The sequence below is a fragment of the Paramisgurnus dabryanus genome, chromosome 10 (genome assembly GCF_030506205.2).
Source record: "Paramisgurnus dabryanus chromosome 10, PD_genome_1.1, whole genome shotgun sequence".
Classification (NCBI taxonomy): domain Eukaryota; kingdom Metazoa; phylum Chordata; class Actinopteri; order Cypriniformes; family Cobitidae; genus Paramisgurnus; species Paramisgurnus dabryanus.
Window position 1 is genome coordinate 15,033,183 of NC_133346.1, and position 22,874 is coordinate 15,056,056.

At 39.3% G+C, this 22,874-nt stretch overlaps 1 protein-coding gene across 3 annotated transcripts in view; it reads left to right on the plus strand.

Annotated features, from left to right (window-relative positions):
* The first annotated feature begins 1,467 nt into the window (after positions 1-1,467).
* cadm2a (cell adhesion molecule 2a) overlaps positions 1,468-22,874 on the plus strand; it is a 679,060-nt gene continuing 657,653 nt past the window's right edge. For 2 of the 3 annotated variants that reach the window (XM_065290677.2, XM_065290676.2), the window contains exon 1: positions 1,470-1,786. In XM_065290677.2, coding sequence (XP_065146749.1) covers positions 1,726-1,786 — 61 coding nt within the window. In that variant the 5' untranslated portion in view covers positions 1,470-1,725. Of the gene's footprint in view, positions 1,787-22,874 lie in introns of all 3 variants that reach the window. The other variant, XM_065290674.1, reaches the window with a different exon arrangement.

Sequence of the window (22,874 nt, forward strand, 5' to 3'; positions counted from 1 at the left end):
GACTGACCCTATTGTGCACTGTTCCATAGGGAAGTGCCATTGCAACAGCGCTGCTAACAGTTATGAGAGGCAGGGTCTTGATAGTTTAGCACCTCTCCTACTCAGTGACTGTGTCATCTGTGTTCACTGTTTTGCATTAGAGGGAATGTGCTTTTATGGAATCGGATCTTTTGCTATTATGTAGTAATTTATATTTTTTTATATTTTTATCAAATAGGAGTAGTGGACTGTAAAAAATATGTAGTATGCTAACTTCTATTTTAGTGACCTCTTAATGGATGAATAAAATATCATGATATTTATACATTTACACATTTATATATTTTTATTTAGCATTTTGTTAAAATAATAATAAACAAAAAGTATAAATGTTATATAGGCAAGATGCACTTTGATGTTATAAATATATAACATTATAGGCCTACTTTTATTTTGTTAGCCTGACTCTGAATTCAATTTACATTCATTGATAAGTGCATAGTGCACTAAATGTAAGTGCAGAGAGCTGTTAAGTTTTAGGGTGAATTTTGGTGTCTGATGGAAATGTGCAACTTTAGAAACTTATCTTGGCCTGCAGGGTAGAGTAGTCATAATTTAAAAAGAAATAAATAAAGGAGATTTTCTGTACCAATAAGATTTTTTCAAAGGTGCCTAATTTGCGTTATCAAACAAAACATTGAACATTTAAAAATTCTGCTTAATTTTAACAATCTCGTTTTTCTTATGAATGGTTGGTTAAATCATCATTTGAGCTTCTTTTAAAATTGTCCTCAGCTCAAAGGATGAGATAAAACTGCTGCCTCTGTGTGATACGAATATTACATAATGTCTTAATGCTTTGTCCTGATTTGACATTTCATTTCACTCAGCATGTCTTGACAAGACCTACAAATTAAACAGTATGTGTGTGAAGTGTGTACCCAGCTATCTATAGCCTACAATAAAGGGATAGTTATTGAATTAAAATAGATAATTTGCATTTTATTAATTGAAAATTAAACAGTAAAAATAGACGAACATTAGACAGCTCTTTGCTTTTATGAATCGGATAATGTATAGAATGACGATGCAATGTTATCCACCTAGTGGTTTGTATCAGTAGTAATCCTGTGAGTGGAGTCAATTCACCGTGATCCCGGTGAGAGAATGCGCTTCCCACGATCCCACGGTTGCTGTCCATTCAGAACCACTGTCTGTTTTTAAAACGCGCTGTCATCTGTCCAAATTAACGCGCCCTCATGTAAGTGTCTAAATCATCATTAGTCCACGCATCAACATTGTCTTACACGCTGCATCACAACGAGCTCGGGGGCAATGTCATTGCACGTACTAGCATAATACATCCCGGATCCCTTAATCATAGGGACTGTACAGTCGTGCAGTCTTTGCATAAAATAATCCCAATCGCGCGCTATTGGTTCACATCCCTGTCTATCATCGGGGGCGGGACTTTGCTCGCTCGCGCTCCCGGTAGGCGATAGATGCGCGAGCTGTACTTTTCTACAGTGCAGGAGCGCACAGCACTTCTCGAGCTCAGTCCGAGCGTCAAGTGAACGGCGTGCGGAAAACGCAGTGGGACTTCAACCGAGGAGAAGTTAAGGAGCCTGTAGTATTGATCGCAGCAGCTTGCACCTGGATAAGCCCCATCATCAGCTCACGGAGAAGCAGAAGAAAGAAGAAAGTGTGTTCACTGGAAGCACGCGGTTGTTACAGACGGAAGGCAATATGATGGTGAAGCAGCATATGCTGTTTACCCTGTACAGCATCTGCGGGATCGTCCTTAAAGGTAAGAGCCCTTCAAACTTTAAGCAGTGGTTTCGCAACAGCCCGTTGCATATTACAGCGTTGTATGTCGACGATGCTGATGTTGTTTTATCGTTACGCATCATGTAGAAAATGTTCTGGAATGATGATGATGATGATGATTTGCATATACATAATATCTCAAAGCGTCTTTAGAGAGCACTGGGACTTGTTCTTGCAGTTTTCCCGTTAATCATCATTGCACTGAAGGAATTGCATGGTGCACATTTGCCCAGCATATAACCCACTGATACTGAATCTTATCACGGATAAGCCTGTACAGACTGCTGAGCTAGAGACCCGCTTTTATGGATTACCAGTCAAAATGTGTTATAGATAAACTCACCAGCATAGAGGGAATACAATGTCATTGATACAGCCTAATGGCTTTCTTCTGATCGCAAACTTGAGCTAATAAATGCATGTCTATTAATGCTATCCCCACCCATAGCCTATGAAGCACATGCATATACTTACATTATAATTATTTTGCGTTAGGAAAATGTCTTGTTCAGCATGTTTAACGTGTCTTCTTGAATACAATCTGAGCTTTGTATTTTCTTTAAATACATTTTGAGATTTGTGGTGTATTTTGACAGGCATGTGGCATTTGGTTTCTTGATGTATCTTTCCAAACGTGGTCGTTTACTGTCCGGATATCTTTTGATATGTCATAGGTTTTATCTGCGAGTATAAAGCAAATTGTTTTAAATTATTTAAGTATCCCTCATTATGCTGGATTTTGTTTTAGCAATAGTTTCTCAGTCAATCCCAGATATTTTGGTATTTGCGGCAATCTGCATGTTGGGGTCGTAGTAGCATCAGCTTTTTCTCCCCATCAGCGAAAACACTTCGCGCGTACACACCTGTCAGTTTACAGTTGGCAATGTAACGCTCCCTATTAGTCACCCAAAACAAGAATTTAGCATATTATTGGGCATATCAGAAATATGTTAAGACAACTGTCAGCGTTTATGAGTTGGCGTTTACCTGTTATATTTCCTCACGGTTTTGGATGCTGCTCATCATTCACCCGCGACACTGTAAACAGGATCGCCAGGGCAAGGTCACGCGCAGCGCTCGAGCGGGGCGACTGTAGTGTGACAGGAATACTTGATGAATTCGTCAACTGAACGTGCCTTATTGCTTTTGGGCGCACTGGGAAGGTAATGTTTGCTCTGAGCGAGGTTGTAAGTATTAGTTTAAGTCTCAGCAGGACGGTCTCGACGTGTGAGTGCTCAGGCGTGAGAATTCGTGTTGTTTAGAGGAAGGTTACGCCGCGTGCTTCCCGCCAACAGGAGCTGGTGAGCAGCAGGCACCGCCCGATTTCATCCTTGGACTATGAAGATGAATTAATTCATACATTTAAGCAGACTGACTAGTATTTAGTCGGCTGTAGATTGCTTGGCATAACAAAAAAGTGTGTGTTCACCTCATAGTTGTTTACTCGAGGTGCTTCAAACCAGTCTGGCTTGGTTTATGGTGTGAAACATGAAACATGACTCCTTTAGCCAGTGTTTACATCTCAAACAGACTGGCCTGCAAATTGTGAACGTGCAGGGTGATTGCAAGAAAGACAAAGAGACAAACACGCCTGTTTGCTTGTGTCTTATGAAAATTATCAGTTTTTTTGGGGGGGGGGGGGGGCATTTACTTGTAGTAAAACCACGGTTCATTTTCGTAAAGGGTATGCGTGAGCTCGATCTTTCGACGAAATACCCTGTGCTGGGTGATGATAGTCAGAGGTGGGCCATTCATAATCAGAGATAATGAAGCACATTCCTCAAGGCATCACTTCTAATGAGTCGGCAGCAAGCGAGACCGGAGCAATGTATTGATTTCTCCCATCCTTCTCTCTCTCTGTCTCTCTCTCCAACCGTAAATCAGTCTGCCCGTGTCTCTCAGCACCCAGTCGACAGTTCCACTAACTGCAAGTGCCGCTGTCTTCTTGGGTTCTTTAACACAGCTCAGACACCCTCAGTGTCTGACTGCACTTGCTTGCCATGTGTGAGCGTGTTAATAGGCTTAACAGAGTGTGGTTTCCACGCAGGTCATTTTTTGGATGTATGACGAGGTCAGATGGCTGTGTTGGCCTTGGTTGTTCTACAGTTAGTAATCAATACTTCAATTAGTAATCAATAATACTACAGTAATGCATTAATTGATCAGAGTAGCTGAATTATGTCACAGTTATGTAACACAGATCATTCTGTCTGGTTGGATTTAGTTGATGCATTTGGTAGGTCTGAAAAGCCTTTTGGTAAATGTTGATTGATTTTACAGCAGATTAATTATTCTAGCGGACAAAAATACAAGCATAATTCTAATGCATGCCAGGACCCTTATTTAAAGTAAAATTGCTTGTTCAGATTAAGCTGTTTGGTACATTGGGGAGACTTTTTATAACGTTTGTACCAATAAGTGAATAAGTCCGGTCATCCAAAAAATCTTAGTTATTATACATTGTTGACATTTATTGGGAAAACATTTTTTTACTGTGCATTTGACTCATTTTCATATAAACATGATTAAACTGCAAAATATATTAAATTGATTCAAAATGGTGTAATATATATACAAAAAAATGTAGGTAAATGTCACTTTACCTTATATACATAGCTACCCAAATATCTGTTATCTGCAAGTTACCAAAATATAGTTTTGCTCATCTCTCCAAACCTGGCCTGATCTTTGCAATGCTCTAGTGCCCATCTGCAGCGAGCAAAGAAACCCAGCTGCCTTCTATGTGCTGGTCATCGATTACTCTTAAAGCCGGGCCAGACTTCCTTAGTGAAGTTAAATGTCTGAAACACGAGTGTGACACATCCGTCCAGAGGGAGCGTCGCATGCTGCCAGCAGCCGGAGACGCATGGCAGTTATGCAAAACATGTGGCAGCTCCTCCCTGTGTGTGGAGCACTGTGAAGTGCTTTTGTGTGGAGGTCTGCTGTGAGTAATAGCAATGCTTGGCTCCATTCTTAGAGATGCCAGAACCGAGTGGGAGGACTATGGTGGTCCTTCTTCATAGATGTTTGTCTTTCTGCTCATTTTTGTTTGTGGGTACATATCCTCCTCATAGGCTGGTTGTGTACACCGAATCTTCCTCTTTCTGTCTATTTTGGCTCAGTGATGTTTCAACAATCCGGTGCTCTGAAATGCTGCCCGAATCATCTCCTCAGCTTTTCATGCAAAGCATACCCAAATTCAGCAGCCAGGGTAGTCGGATTACAAAAACAGAAAATAACGATTTTAGGAATGGCGCGACGACAAAACACATGATGACTTAAAATGCTCCTTTCATGAGCATACCACAGTGTTGGAAATGCTCCTTATTGAGTGGGCCACTGAGCATTGAAAACTGAAGGCTCTGGCCTCATGCCTCCCAGCCATCTTATCCCAGTAAAGTGACTCCAAACCAGGCAGTACCCTTCCTGGAAACCAGACCTTTTTTAGAAGTAGCGTGGGAAAGCTCTCCTTCAGGAGTGGGAGTGTGTGGATGTGCTCGGATGTGCTTGTGTTTGGGAGGGAATGGGGTGTTGGGGAGTTTAATAGCCTTTCCTCTGTTTCCATTCTGTTGTCTTTGTCAGTCGTGAAGCGTGAAAAGCATCTTTGCAGGTGAGCGGCAGCACAGGCAAATGTGCTCAGACAGGTGAGAAATAGAGTCGGGCGTAAGCTGCCATTTCTGCTGACTAGAATAAGCATTTGTTTGGCATTAATTTAGCAGGGGAACAACACAGATTGCACTAGCCTCTCTTTTTGGCCAGCGACATTGGGATCTTCCTATGCCACATTCAGTCGTGCATGTGGCATTATTTCAGTCCAAGTCCCTTTCTCTCATTTCTTCAAAGAGTGCAAAGAGATCGAGCGCGTCACTCTTTCTCACTGTATGTGGGTGTTTGTTAGACTGAGTGAGCTAGGATGGAGAAAAGGATTAGAGGTGCATGTACTCCTCCTCTTTGTATTTTGTCCTATTGATGGGTTGCTGAAAAGCTCCTGAACAGAGCACCCAAGATGTTTGCCTCCATCTTACCATATTTCACTCTTTATCTCACCCTTTCTTCTGTCTGTGTACACATATCTGGGCCTTCAAGCATTTCCCCTAGACTCAGATGAGTGTGGAAAAGAGCCGAGCCGCTGAAGCTCTTCTGTAATCGTGAGGGATTTCTCATGATCAAAGGCCCTCTTTTGTTCCTCCAGGTGTTTGAAAAAGTTAAAACAAAAAGTGGGTGGAACTGTCAACTGTTCCGCAGTACAGCTAGTGCCTGGCATAACACTTCCTCTCTTCCCAAAAGCCATGGAAATAAAATGCCCCTTTGCAGTGATTTTCATAAAAACTTTCAAAACACAAACTCTTCCCTGATTTATTCATGGAAATTGCACGACCAGTCTTGGTTTTAATGTCTTTTATGTGCTGTTGGCACAGCAGTGATTTTCAGTTACAATCCTGGTGACAGATCTGTTCTTACCTGACACAACTTCAGTATCCGAAATCCCCTACGTCCATACAATAGGCAAAAAGCAGAAGGCGAGGAGAGTAGTATGTCGGAATTTATAGCATTCGAAAAGTAACTGGATGACCTACTACTTCCGGCAAGATTTTGAAGTGTGCAATTGATGGACACTATGCTATCCCTTGAGCCCCCAGGTAGAAAAGAAGAAGAAGAAGGAAAGGGGTCATCATATTCAAAATTTTCAGAAAGCACATGGCCCTATTAAAATGTAGTTACATACGGAAAACAATTGTGCTTGTTTAATATCATCCAAGTTAATGGCTCACTTGTTTTTATGAAGACGTATGTTACGTGATGTATCAAAATGGCGGATGTTTTACGTCCGAATTTCATTCATACTACCCATACTTTCTGAACAGTCGATGAGTAAGTACTTTATCTATTTCAAGTCGTACTGTCACAGTATGCGATTTCGGACCCCGGGATACATTTTGTTCATAGAGTTTTCTGCTAATGAGCTCATGATTCGTGTAAAATAAAGTAAGACATCTAATACAGTAAGGTGGGTCACCAGGACCAGAATTGAGAACCAGTGATGTAGATGAAGTCACAGTTAAAACAGCAATTTTCTTTTACCCATGGCATTTATATAAGCCCACTTAGCTGACCTTTGTCCTTATGATCTCTCAAAGATGAATTTCATTGGTAAATGACTGACAGGCTTTGTAATGGCTTTTTCTTTGGGGTCTTCTATCCGATTAGCCTTTGTGTTGGGTAATTTAAATGATTTTCTTAAGCTCACAGTATGTCTGATAATCGCATTGGAGCTTATGCAAAGAGACACATGGGAGGAAGTTCTTTATGGAATCACTGTTGCACAAGATTAAGAGATGACTTTGCTGCTGCGTCGAAAAGAAAAGATATCGGAAGTCAGGTAAATATAGTCGTGAATCGTTTGAAAAAGGAGAAACTTTGTTTATGAAAGATGCCATACTCGACTACAAATGAGATGTAAAAGCTCCTGGGCTACAGGACAAATACACCTAGAAGTAAAAACAAAGAGCACTGGACCTGAAAGAGAACAGAAAGCTTTTTCGGAAAGCTTGCCTGTTGTAACAGTAGCTTCTTCTTTTTTTAATGGATTTTAAAGGAAATTAGCTACCCTCTCTTGCAGATAATCTCAGATTTTGTCAGAGTGCAACACCATTTTTCACAAAAGACAACATGCTCCCGGCCTAGTGAAAATTCGCAGGCTCAGTGATTGGGTAATCAATCACCTTTATTGACAAAAGTAGATGAAAGAGTTAGTTCAGTAAAATTGAATAGCTGCACATGGTGAGCTAGAGACTTTGGAGAATGAGGGGCATTGAAATCAAATACTTGCACGTATTGTTCAGCAGACTGTCCTGTGAGAGCGATTACCTACTGTTGCCTGTCACTATGCGCCCTGCCTACACGGATATTTGTTCCTTTCACTACTGCATTTGTAGGTTTTCACAATTACAATGTCTGGCTTTGAGGTCTGAAGATGCTTGGCAACAAATGGAATGGAAGAGGAAATGCACCCTTTATGTTTAGTTTTTTAAGATGTCAAGTAAATCTTTGGTGTCCTTAGAGTACGTATGTGAAAAACTTAAATGTGTTAAAATGCAAATGAGTTGATCTCTGCACTAAATGACAGTGATGTGGTTGGATAGTGCAGATTACGGTGCGGTATTATCCCCTTCTGACATCACAGGGGGAGCCAAATTTCAATTAGCTATTTTTTCACATGCTTGCAGAAAATGGTTTACCAAAACTAAGTTGATCTTTTTCACATTTTCTAGGTTGACAGAAGCACTGGAGACCCAATTAGAGCACTTAAACATGGAAAAAGTTTGATTTTCATGATATGTCCCCTTAAATAATTGTATGCATTTGCACAATTCACATCATTCGACTTCATACAAATTAACCACCTTATTCAATAGTTACGATTTCGTGTGAGATCAGGCTTAGCATCACTATATTTGTGAGATCTTTAGTTTCAAATCATGTGACACGTATCTCTGCAGTGTACTGTATACCATCCCCAATTTACAGCCTTCATGTTTCTGTGCTCCCCATCTACCTCTCCTCTCTTGTTGTGTCCTGTTAGGGATGTGCAGTGCCATCTGCCTCTTGTGAGATAGAATTTAACACCTGCAAATACAGTAAACAATCAATTAATCAGTAGCTCCAGACCATATGCACCTGCCAAAGTGTGTGCGCGCACGCTCAAACCCCTCCTCTTTTTCACAGTCAGTAACAGACCATCACACCCTTCAGCAGCCAACTATATCTCAAATCTCTCCAACATTTACATAGGACTACATTTGTTTGATTTGCAGCACGGATGTGCCTTTTTCCCAGATTGTCAGTGTTGCGTTTAATTGACCATAAATCAGGCTTACGCAGTTGCAGTGGCTACGTGTGTTATGTCAGGCTTTATCAGTTCAATAAGTCAGTTTAATTAACCTGCACAGCAAACAGGTAGTTAATGCAGCCATTTTATAGCAGGTGCTATGCTCAGTATAACAGGAATGCTATACAAAGGGTTCAAGAACGTTTATATGATTATATACGATTATTACGCTTGCTATTAAACACATCGCAGTTAGATTTGTATGTTAATGCAAAGTCATTCTTGCATGCGCAAAATTTACAGTCAGCCACAATGCAGAAAATTTTGCCAGGGCTTTGCTATGCGGTTATTGAGATACATGGAGTGTTTTTGTGTTCTGTGTGGGTATTCTGTGTGCTGGTTGGATGCCTATAGAAGTTTCTAAAGTTTAGTACTTAAGTTCAAGGGTTTTAGATAATCAAATTTCTTCAGCAAATACAACCATGCAGCATCCATTAATTCAGCACGTTGCTTTTGTCATATCATCTGGCCCCGTCTGCCTGCTCGGAGAAGGTCAGCGATTCTCTGTAGTGCATTAGACATGCAGCCTTTGTGTCTTGGCATGTGGAGGAGGAAGGCTACTATGTTTCACCTTTTACAGAGTTACTGATACAACTCAGATAACAGATACGGGAAGCAGAGCCTTCTTATTTTCTGCACTTTAACTTTATGTCTGAGCTCTTTCGGAGGCAGCTTTACGTGGGTCGTGGGTCGATGTTGCTGGTTCTTCGATTTTTTTACTGTAAATTACTGTTAAATGTTAAAAGTCGTAGCTACTAAGCCATTTTGAGAACTGCATTTATCTAAAGCCACTTATATAACAGTGAGGAAGACAATAATGGAATAATATCTGAATAATGAATTAAAATGCGAACGTTTGTTTATCCTGTTTTAGATGACTTTTTGCACTAATAACATACATCTCGAAATAAAGTCATTCTAACCAGCACTTTTCACACCCCGCATCTTTGAAAAGCTCTTCAACTCTGTCACATGAATGCTAGGTTTTGGTTCCCTCTCCTTTTGCTTCATGCTGAATTTTCATTTGGTTTGGTGAACTGTTTGAAACACAAAGACAAAACTAGTCCATGTCAGAAAAAAAAATTTCACCGTTCACTTTTACTCATGGTAATCCAGTTTAGTTACTCAAAATCAAATTTATCAGATTATATAATGTGACCCTGCATGTGTTAACCCAGCTTAAGTTTTTTTTTTATTTACTACATAATGTAAAGAACATTCTGTAAAAATATAACTTTGGTATTTGTATTATTAACTGAGTAAGGTCATGTCAAAGATTGATATCAATTCAAAACAAATAAATGAAATCAAACTTTGGTGCTCCAAATCTTAAAGAGCACCTAATTCATTGCTAAAAACAACGCTATTTTGTGTATTTGGTATAAACACATCATGTTTAGCTTCAGATTTCACTCTTTTCCTGAAGCGCACAGATTTGAAAAGCTCTGTGTTAGGGATGCTAAACAATTAATCGCGATTAATCGTTAGCAGAATAAAAGTTTTTGTTTACATCACATATGTGTGTAAACTGTGTATAATAAATATGTATATATATAAATATGAACACATTCATGTATAATTTTAAGAAATACATTTTTTTATATTAAGTATTTATATTTATATATAATATAAATTATACATAAATATACAAATGTAAACATTTCTAAAACATATACATGCATGTGTGTACATTTATTTATACAAAGTTATTATACACAGTTCACACACATATATGATGTAAACAAAAACTTTTATTCTGCTAACGATTAATCGCGATTAATCGTTAAGCATCCCTACTCTGTGTCCCTGATTGGCTAGCTATTCTGTATGTGTGATTGGCCTGAATACCTCTGACGTAAGCAGGAAATGTGACGCTCCTTACCATGTTTGAAAGATTCGGTTCCTAACAGGAGTTAACTTACAGACTGAGTCCAAAGCGGGAGGAATTATGATAATGTCGGTCTTGTTTACATCACCAATCCCAGGAAGTACACTGTGGCCTACAGTTTGTGTGTTTGTTGTAGTCCTAGAAAAGAGATATACGTTGGAGACGATAACTCGCGGCATTGTTTATTTTGGGGTTTGTACCTTTTGCATATCGTTAACATGTACTACACACTTACAGACCAAAGGAAATTTAAAAACATGAATCGGACAATAGGTGCTCTTTAAAATTAGATTATGAGACTTTAACCTGAATTTTATAGGTAAGGTCATATTTACTGTCTGAATGGAGAATGATACAGAGAGTATATGCATTTTAATAACAAAACAAATAATCTGCCATAAACTGTGTCCTGCGTTTTTAAATATTGCAGTATAAGTGGTTGATGGGTTTTGTGCAGAATCTGCTCAGTAGAGATTTTACAGATTTTTTATTGGCTGTCTGACTTCTGCGAATACTTTTTACACTTATAGTTTTTCTGTTCCTACCACCATAGTGTTAACTTTGTCATTTTATATGGTGTCATCCTAAGGTCATTAATTTTAAATACATTCTTTGTGTTATGCTTGTGAGAGTTAGCTACTATCTTTAGGCAGGGATATTGTTATGTTTGCAGATCAGAACCTGTTTACAATTTATTGCAAGTAAAATTGGACGTTGTTTGGTTTTGGTTGCATCAGTGGGCTTGTCTGAACCTCTGTTCTTGTTACACACCCTACTGCAAATATGTGAAGTGTGTGTAAAAGTATGACTCGAGGTGTTAACCTTACCATAACTACAAACCCGGTGCTAGATAGACAGTCCTACTTAAAGCCTTTGTTATGCTACTAAAAATAAAGAGATGTGGCCAGACGACACTCTACTCTCACTGTCTGCACACATAAGTACACTATAAGCTTAACTAATCCAGGGGTCTACAATGACCTTTTACCATCTGGTAATTCTTGAACTGTGGTACCAGAACAGTGTTGGAGTTTATTTTTAGGTACCTTCCATCCCCATTGAGAAAAAACAGGTAGTAATTTAATGATTTAGCATGAGCAACCTGAGAAAAAAAACAGATATTTTAAGAGCAGAAGAATAAAGGTCCTCTGAGGGTAAGTTTAATTCAGACTTTGTCCCTCTCTGGGACACTGGGGCATCTCTGTAATTGCCTGTTTTTAGAGGGCACAAAAATTAACTTCTTAACTTATCCACCGTTCTTAATACTTTCTCTCTATAATGAGTGAAGATAAGACAAGCTGATGGATCCTCTAAAGCTTGGAAACGGCTGATCTGAGATGGCAGGGCACTTCATTACGGCTCCACAGCCCGGCCCAGCTTTCGCAATCGGCCCGTCAGTTTTGGAGACGCTTTGAACGCAAATGCCAGACAAGTTGGCAATCAAGAGTTTTAGTTCTCGCTTTTAGAGATATGAGAGGTCTGTCGGTCGGGTCTCTGCCCGAGAATAGGGTTCAGGGATGCGCTGTACGCTAATCCTTGACATAATGAACACATTTTAAGCGCAGCATTGGGATTTAAGCTTCATGCGCTCTAAAAAATGCTTGGTTATTTTTAACCCAGCGTTGGGTGAAAAAAAGGCAAACCTAAACCGTTGGGTTGTAATTTATCCTAAGCTGGGCTTCAACCCAAAATGCTGTGTTGTTTTAATCGATTGTTGGGTCAAATATAAACATTTTCTAGGTTAATTTAACCCAGTGGTTCTCAAACTGGGGTGCACAGTGGGGTTACAGTGATTTTATTAAATCTATTAATTTTTCCTAGATTTAGTGTAAGCAAACCCATCATAAATATGTCTACCAACCAACAACACTACATTGTATTTTATATACGTTTTGTTTAATTCTAATGCAAGTTTGAGGTTGTTTATGTCATGCATTTTTTTATGGGGATGCACGGATGGTGGGGAGGATTGGGGGGTACACGCCAAAAAGTTTGCGTAAATTATGCAATCACATGATTCAATACATAATCAGCCCAAGTCTGCGTATATATACATCAATGAAAAGCTGAGAAATCTGCAAACCGTTTTTGCAAGTTCGCACAGTTTTTGCAAGTTCCCGCAATTTCATCGCTTAAAATTGCTTAAATATCCCGCATTTTCCATCGCATTTTTTAAGAAAATGTGCAGCAAGATCAACGATTTTGCATGCAAAAATCACAAAAAAGCCCTGCGGTTTTCTGGAAGGACTGCCAACAGCTGGGTTTCTCCCTTTTTCGACTGCTGCTGACCCAACGCTGGGTTGAAAATAACCTAGCATTTAGTGCAGTAGATGTTCGAAAATGTTTGATTCCATTTGACGTTAGGTTGACATTTAGCCTGGCTAGTTTGGTTTACCAAAAAGTTTAGATTTTTAGACCTGTATGTCTTTACTACTGGTACACAGATTTTGTCCCTCTAATTTTTTTTTGCTTTGATAAGTAAATTAGTTCTTCCCAAAATCTTAGTTTTGTTGTTTTATTTACCATAATGTTGTTTCAAATCAGCATTAAATTTTTCCTCTCTGAAGCACAAAAGGAGATAATTTTATATAATTTCATTATAATTTCAAATTTGTTAATGTTTTTTTCGAGAAGTTCTCTGTTGTAACTGGAATCGTGCAGTTTTCCTGTTTTAATAATTGTGCATAATATTCTTGGCAAACAGCATCATGATGTAAATTGCAGCAACATTTTAAAATGAATATTTGCCCCATCCCTAATGCAAATTAAAGAAAAGTAGCACATGCAAAAATATTACTGCAAACCAGACCAGGGAGTTTTACAGAGCTCGCATTTTAAAAATGGAATTAGACGGTAGAGGAGAGAAAGAGAGAGAGAGGATAACCGCAGGCTTTTGTACCAAGCTGATAATGTTGGTTTCAATTCTCTTGCATTGTCTTCCTCCCGCTCTGCGTGGATCTGAGAGACAGGCCCGGCTCCGTAGCGGTTTGAAACAAATGAGAATCGTCTCCTTCTCCCGTCCCTTTTTCTAAAGCAGCACAGAGTTGCTCATCGCAGCCATGCTTTTTGAGTGCTCGCCTCAGCCCCTTTGTCTGCGCAGTCATAAAATAAAAGGTGATGTGAGAAAGATGAAACACTTGTTTGTTTGTTTCCGTCTCATCACAGCAGTAGAGTGAGTCTTCAGCAATGGCCCCGGGAATCACTCTGATGTGGAGCCTCCCCACAAATGAAAGTTGTCGGTTTCGTGTGGGCAGCGCTTGGAGTTTTTTAGACCCCGGGCTGCTTTGTGATGAATTCAGAGGGGGTGGTGTGTGACTGTGCTATCTGCGTGTGTGATTTGTATTCGTCGGTGTTCAAGACATCTCATTTTATGGTTCACTGGCATCAAGAAAATCAGATTACACTATTGTCTCTTAACTTTATATTTTGATTTTCCAAATTGCGAGACACAAATTTCGTTCCATCTTTCATGTTCTGTTGTGGCAATTTTCGGCTTTTACAAGTATGTTTTGAAATCTATGATTGACAGGCTCTTATGTATTACAAGAGTAATAATATATTCAGCAGGTTCATCAAGCACGGTTGATTGCCAGGGCGGCACAGTGTTTGAATAATGCAAGACAGGAGTGCACTCTTTATTTTAAAGGACAGGTTTGGAGCTCTATTTGCTTCACATAATATGACAGGTATATCACCTGCTCCCATAGCTTCACACATCAAGTTTTTAATTAAAAAATATATCATGTGCTAGCAATATATAATCCGGGAATATGAAACCCATCAAGCAGTACTGCGTTTAAAAGACGTCTAATAACCGTGCAAACACATAGCTGTCAGTGACAATTTAATAGACATCAATCCATAGCCCGACAATAAATGAAATAAAATAAATGAAACTTGTAATCTCTGTTGACTTTGCTTACATGATGAAATATCATACATAGGCTATCTCAAGTAATGTAACATGTAACCAAATTCAAGTTTTATTTGGCTAGAATTGGGGTTACTATATTGCAGAGGTGGGCATTCCTGGTCCTGGAGGGCCACTGTCCTGCAAAGTTTAGCTCCAATCATTTCCAAGTCACCCTGCAGTCTTTGATTAGATTTTTCAGGTGTGTTTGATTAGGGTTGAAACTAGGGGTGGGCCGATCCAATACTTTGGATCGGATATCGGGTCAATACGGACCTTTTTTGCTGGATCGGGTATCGAAAAAACGGGGCCGATCCAAATCCGATACTGTGCATTACTTGTGGTTGTTACTGTCATGCTACAGAAAAGTCAAACTATTATAAAAGCACCATACATGTTATTATACACTATATTCAAAATCTTCCTAATATATTCAACAGCCTTATGCGAAAAACAAATGCAAATATGAAGATATTTAAGGTCACAAAAACTGAATGGTTTGGTGCTCGCCGAGTTAATACACTGGAGTAGCGTGAATTAAATATGTCATACACACACACACAAACACACACAAAAGCCGTATTTTAAACATCTGATTAAAAAGTCTTTCATGTTGTGACAGTTTGCGCAATTAAGTAAAAATGTACTTGAACTTTTTATTTGCTCAGTCGTATGTCCACTCAAAAACAATTATTAAATTTGTAAAAACACTTAAATTCTTTTAACTTGTATCTCATTAAAAAAAAAAATTCACTTGACATGATATTCTCTTGATTTTGTGCAACATGTTTTGTGTGTATATGTGGGCGTATATATATTTATGTGTTTATACACACACAATTCTGAATGGATCAAGAAAAATACTAGTATTGGATCGGGATCGGTATCGGTCGATACTCAGAATACAGGTATCGAAATCGTATCGGTAATAGAAAAAGTGGATCGGCCCAGCCCTAGTTGAAACTAAACTTTGCAGGACAGTGGCCCTCCAGGACCAGGAATGCCCACCCCTGCTATATTGGGTCTATAGTTAACCTAGACCAGGAGTGCCCATGTCCTGCAGAGTTTAGCTCCAGCTCTAATCAAGCACGCCTGAACAATTAATCAAGGTTTAAAGAGGCCCCTGAAAACTACAGGTAGGCAAGATTTTGGAGCTAAAATCTGCAGGACATCGGCACTCCAGGATCGACATTGCCTACCCCTGACCTAGACGGTGAAATGCCGGCTATTGCTTGCTGGGAAAAGTGATTGTTAAATAATAAAAGTGGATTAGGAGGAAATTGTGTTAGCCATGGCCTCACAAGGACCAGCAAATGTTCGCTCTGTGCTTATTAACAGGACCCTCAATTAATCCAGGCCAGGTTTACGAGTCTTCAGGCCCTGCTTAGTATTCAAACCCCAGTTTACAGGCAAAACAGATCTCCTCATAAATTGCAGATCTTTGTAACTGAAACAACTCTCCCTCTAGCTTTCAGATGCTTAGATCAGTGACTAAGCCTCAGAGATGCTAAGAGAGAGAGAGAGAGAAAGAAACATACACAGGGACAATCGAACGGAGATCGAGAAACGGAAATTGTTTGTTGCTCAACCGCTGTTCAGCTGGACAGATTATAAAGGTCAAATTATAGCTGTATCTGTATCCACCAACGCAGAGCTACCAGCTTCCTTTCTATTAGCGGCGGAGACATGTTCAATAGCATATCATGTTCTCATATCACTGCAGCTTCTGTACCAGAGCCCAGCGTTTATCACTGGGATGCTAAGCACAACCCTGATGAGGGTCAGGGATTGTGCATCGTCCAGAAGTGGAATTGAGAGTGACAGAGAGTGACTTTTATCTTTGCTTTGAGCCATAACCAGCAACAACAGCAGGCCATCTGAGATTTAGTTATAGAGGAAAATACGCAGTTAGTAATAGCTGAAAGCATAATAGGATGAGCAAGAATATTTAATAAACCAAAACATGATGGAAACAGGAGAGTTTGTGAATAAAAATGGATTTGAGGTGTTTAGATGCAAAACCCTTTAAGTGCGTCTGATATTTTTTCTTGCAAACTCTTAGGTTTAAGTCAAGGGCCAACCTTGCGGTCTCTACTGTAAAGCCAACACAGAAATGACTTAAACTGCAATTCATTGACTCGCCGCTAAAAACCATGTTAAAAAGCCCAACTTTACAGCAGAAATAAACATGTTTAGAAAGTGTTTTTGGTCTATATTGCTAATTTTGACATTCAGGATAACTGTGAGGAGGGTGAATTTTTTTGTAACTTATCCGTTTAAATTATATTGAGACTTAAATTAATTAAGGGCGTGGCCACTTGAGTGACAGGTGAACTTCCGCTGCTATCACTACTGTCAATATAGGTGGGCATGGTTTAGGCAACCATCCATTTAAGCTCCACCCACGTCCCGCATATTCGGTCATTTTTTGTTATCCATGAGTTTTAAATAGAAAAAATATAGAAACTCTTTGGGGTTTTTTGCGCAATGCTAATGGTCTAATCAGATTTAATGGATTGTGCTAAGCTATGCTAAAAGTGGTACATACAGACCCAGAGATCAGCTAAATGGATTCCAAAACGGTAAAAATCAAACCTTTAACTCTAGTGGAGCTGGAAAATATTAAGGTTTTCAAAAAAAGTGTAGAGTGTCCCTTTAACTCTATGCGGCAAGGTTCATGTTGTCTAAGACAGGGTTCACATTTGATGATCTAGAACAAATACATGTAAACAAGAGATAAACAAGGGAATATTTAATACTGAGTTTCTTGGTTGGCCGTGTTAACAGTCACAGGGAGTGAAAGATACATCTTCTCAACTTCTTCCTATCTCTGAATACTGCCCGACAAGACTGTATTTCTCAGATGCAGGAACATTGAAACAGACAGAAACCATGAGGTGCATCTCATTCCAAACAGCCCAAAAGAGCTTTAATATATGCCCGCTGTAATTATCCGAGTCAGATGTTGAATTAATTTTCGCAGCAGATGGTTTCCTGAAAACCACATACCTGTCTGATGTGCTTGGGATTTCGTGGCCAATCCGAATGGATCAACCGATGAATCGGCACGCGTCAGATTTATCTTAGGCTCTCAGCTGAGGTTACGTTTTAAAGTTCACTGCTGATGGGCGGTTATCAATCAGCGAGTCATTCACTAAATAATGAACAACTTCCTCTACCATCTCTGGAACATCTCTAGTGCTCTGTCGCACCACTAATGGATTTTACCAATGCTTGCGGGTCTCCCTCCAGAAGACCTACAAGGCTAAAACGTGCCGCTTGGTCTTCTCTGTTCTTCAAATAAACATGTGCTCTAAAGTGAAATGCGGTTTGCCTGCCTATAAATCATCAGCTGCCTTTAATGTTTCATGTATTCCCATTAAGATGAATGTGTCTTATTCACCTCCGCAATCAATTTGAGAATTTCCCATAGATTCGAGGGTTTAAATTGCTCTCTGTTGAATGAAGAGCGCCTTTGCATCCTTAAATAATTGAAAATGTAAAATGAACCTGCTAGACGGGAAGAGTTAGGAGGTGCATACATCTTAGAAATTATTGAATTCTTATTTAGATGTCTTCATATTTCTTTCGCTCTCGTTCTCAATCTTTATCTGTATTTCTCGCTTTGTTTTTGTCTCCGAGCGATCACGTAATTGCTGAAATAGTAAATCTCGCCTATTGTTTATCATATGTTATTGAAGAGGCAGCAGGGAAGAATTAATGCTCGCGCAGTGAAACATTGTGCCCGTCATGCATTTTTCCAGTGGGGGTATAGAGGAGAAATTTGGATGTTTGTGTGCATCTGTTCATTGGTTGCTTGGTATATGTCTGTCTGTTATAGCCTAGTATATGTATATTGAGCTCACATTTAGCAATGATTGGTGTATTTTAGCAGACAGGGTAATTTTTACAAGTACCATCATTTTGAGTTATAAACTAAATATTCATGTGCACATTTTCTAGTGAAATGATTTGGTATGCAAAGAGGAAGAAACATTAAAATAGTCCTGTCCATTTATTTTCTAGTCTTCATAGCTTTTAGAGTATTAAGTATGGCATATTAAAGCCATTTAGACTGAAAGGGATGTATTTTACAGATTCATAATTTTGTCTTTTCGGTGATGCTTTAGATGTCACTTTATTTTATTTTACTAGGTTGAGTCATTAAAGCTCCTTGTATGGTTTTAGGCACACAAAGCTCATTGTCATTGGTCTCTAGTTAAGTCCAATTTGTCTAGAGATAGTTCACTTTCAAGAGAGCTGACGCTATGGGGAACGTCTTCAGCATGACGCCGTCTGAGTATGTATATCAAATTCGATCAGTGGTTGGGCGTGACATCATAGGCGGAAGCCAGAGAGCATAAACATGACGAAAAGGAACGTCTACTTCATCTGGCATATGCTGAAGGGGGTGTACAGGCATGCCGGAAGTATGGCAAGGAAGACGCAGAGTCTTGTTCCCTTCTCAGGGATTACATACGTAACCTGTGACAATTTGTCTAACCCAAAAGTTTAACCCAAGATTTGGTATTCATGCCCTGTATTCTCACTGTACAGGTATATTGACGTTATTAAATTTTTTTTTCCAGTTTATAAATTCCTAAGCTCATTTTCAAAGCACTGCATTGCTGGAGTCTTCTCAACCATTCACGAATTCCCTCCAGAAATCCTGCTACACGTGAGGTGGTTTCCGGGCCAACGGAGAGCGAGCGTATTGGCCTGTATTGTGATGCATCCATGCGTGAGTAAGCAGAGGCTCTCACTGCATCTCCATGAACTGTCTATGAGCTCCCCAAACCCTTATGTGTCCGTCTCCTGTACCATCATCTGACTGGCTCTTTGACATTCACCTCAGACTATACAGTAGGTTTATGAGAGCGGTCATCCGAACAAAGCTTATTTAATAACCATAATCTTAAAGTAATGTTTTTAATTCCATGGATGATTTTGGAGATTTATGAGTGATGACAGAATTTGGTGTGGATGCCCTAGAGTCTTTCTCATGGCACATGTTCAATCAGTACTCCCTGAAACCTCCTCTTTCAACAGCCTCCCACTTAAACAAACAGAGTCAGTTTTCTTCGAGAAAGATGTAGGGAGGGCATTGAATAAGGGTATCGTGGAGATGATCTGGAATGTTCGGCATTGTTGTTGCTCGCTCGTGCATGGCTCATTACATCACACACAGCTTAACAATGTAATTCAACTTTTATCTGTAAAGTGAATCACTTTTGCAAGTACTGTAATTACACCCCCAGGTTTGAGTGTGCATGCATGTATAAAGATTATGTAATGTTGATTCCCCAAAAAAAAAACGTTTTAAGAAACATTAAATGAAACTCAGGATTTGGTTTGTACTGTATGTAGATGGAGAAATACTTCCCCCAGATTTGTTGTGTAATAGATTTCGCTCCGTGGTGAAATATTTGAAGCATATTTTGACTCTTCCACGTCAAATCTTTTAGGCATTTGAATTTAAAGTGGTCCGGTGCAATCTTGAGAAGTTCAGAGCGGAGGTTCTTTAAAGCTGGAACCAAAGCTCATTTAAGCAGCTCATTAGATCTCTTTCTGCATGCTCATTAATACGATTGCTCCACCTTTGAGAGTCCCAGCTGCATGTAAAGACAGGCCAAGGTCATATGCAGAGAAAGAGAATACAGATTGGATTTAAACACTGATATGGGAATCACTTTCAGAACTTCAATTGCTGAAAGATGAGAGAGACGGATATTGGATGGGATGGCACAGAGACATATGGCATGTTCATCTAAACTCTTAAACTAATGGTTAGTGACCAAATATAAATCCGTGCCTTAACCATTCTGAATGTATGACTTGATATGTCGGTTCGATCCCATGGAACGCACACGTTGATAAAAAGTATACTTTGTAATGCACTATAAGTCGCTTCGGATCAAAGTGTCTGTCAAATGCATAAATGTACCGTAAATGCAGATGTTTAACACGGATTGATGTAAAAAAATCTATTATTACAGCGGCCTTAAAATGAATTTGTTTAAACATGTATGAAGTTTATTGCTTTCGGAAAAACAAATAAACCAAGGGGCTTTTGCAAAAATGATACTTGACCTTTTCTTAAAACTGTCCCTACTGAAAAATCCAGCAAAGACCAGCATACGCTGGTAGCTGGTTTTAGCTGGTTTAAGGTGGCAGTAGCTGGTCTAAGCTGGTGCTTCTAGCCTATGCAGCTTATGCATGGGCTTAGCTGGATTTTTCAGTAGGGACTTGTTTTGTCCTTTTCTTAATCTTTTTGCATTTTTAGGATGTATGAAGTCAGATCCCCTCTGGTTCACCGAGTTGCCCAAGCTGTTCCCCTTTTTTAAAAACATTTTATTAGTTTACCTTTAAACCACAAATGAAGACATTTTACTCACTCATCTTAGCAATTTGGCTTGTTTGCTGTGTTTACCTTTTAGCATTATGGCAAGGATTCATTTTTGATGACCCGTTCTTCAAAAAAAAGTTTCCCATTTTCCCATTTTATACCCATTTTCTTATTTTTACTTAAAAACTTCTCATATGTCAGTATAACACAGAATCAGAGAAAATCAAATGCACTTACAGAAGACACAGAGCAGATTTCTATCAGTGAACCAGATTGAATCTGCGGGAATAAAGGGAGTGGTTGGTATGATGATGGGTAAATCCACATCCTTTCCCGCTGTTTCTGCTGTAAAGAGCAGATTCATGTTGATACCAGGAGTAATTGGATTATATACGCTTTTCACATCTCTGCCAGCTGATGGGAAGAGCGTCTCTGCTATATGAGTCACAATCTCATGTTCCTGGAACATTTCAGCTCTGTTCCTGAAACCTACCTAGCTGTCTGCTACCTACAGGCAGCTGTCTTCCAAGGGAAGTACAACCACTTATTTGACTGAACCGAGACACTGAAGAAACTCTGTCACAGCTGAGAAACACTTGGTTTTTTTAAAAGCCTGCAGGATAAACAATGCATGGAGCACATACAAATGTTGGGTTAATAGCTAATTACCATTTAGTTTTTTAAATAGTTTTTTTATCAGTACAGTTTTATTTTTAATTTATTTAATATTTTCCTCTTACTCATTGGTAAGCCTAAAAATAGTCCCCTTGGTAACTTTCAATTGCAGGGGACTATTTTCGGGCACTGCGTCATATCATTGCGGCTCCTGAAGCCATGTTACGGCAGCAAAGTCCTTGATTATTATGCCAGAATGAGAGTATAGTTCCTAGCCATATCGGCCTAGAAAATTAGGTAACACTTTATTTTACAATGTCTTTGTTACACATGTTACATGTAATTAATATAGTAATAACAGTTAATTATGCATAATGACATGCAACTAACCCTAAACCAAACCCTAATCCTAACCCCAAACCTATAGTAAGTACATGTTGTTAATGATTATTACTTAGTAGTTAAATGTATAATTACACTGTAACAGTGATACCGTAAAATAAAGTGTGACCGAAAATTATTATTTCTTTATTTTACGTTGGCCTTACTACAGAAGAGTAAAGTTTTAAATATAAAAAATATCGAAACTCTTTGGTTATTTTTGAGCGCGATGCTAATGGTCTAATCAGATTCAATGGATTATGCTAAGCTATGCTAAAAGTGGTAGCGCCAGACCCGGAGATCAGCTGAATGGATTCCCAAACTGTAAAAATGAAATGTTTAACTCTAAGGGAGCTGGAAAATGAGCATATTTTCAAAAAAGTGGAGCTCAAAGAAGCTTACCATACAAATTGCATGTGCGCTCATTTGCAGCAGAAAGAAGAAGAAATAAAGATTATGAAAGGGAAATGTTTGGAGAGACTCCTCCTCGAACTTCCAGCTGCCCTGTATGTTGCTGTCTCATTGGCTGTAGGTCATCGCCGATGTTATTGTCAGTAAAAACACATTTTACACTGCAATATTTTGAATCGTCGAAAGGTCCAGATATTTAGCATGCCAAATATCTCACGGGTGTCGGCGACTCGTCTGCGATTCTTTCAGAACGCTTCTTTTATAATTCACGCTGTTTGATTGTCACTCGCGTGCACGAGCATTGATTTGCCTGATTTGTCGGCGATTTCTCAAAACATGTCAGCGAGTCAAAATCAGGGCTAAAATCGTGCAGTCTGAACTCGGCATAATCTTGGATTTATTCTTTTAACGCAATTCATTCTGGCATTGTTGTCCTTAGCCCTATTCGGACGGGATTCGTTTTACAGGGGGACCTCTGAGAAAATCGTGCTTCTCAGAGGTCCTCTGTGTTTTTAATCCCGTCCGAATCGGCCATGTCTGTGTTTTTCTCTGACGACCTCCGTAAGAATTCCAGAGCAATTTACCTACTGTTTTTTGCCGAACTCAGAGGTCCTCTGAGAAATTTAAT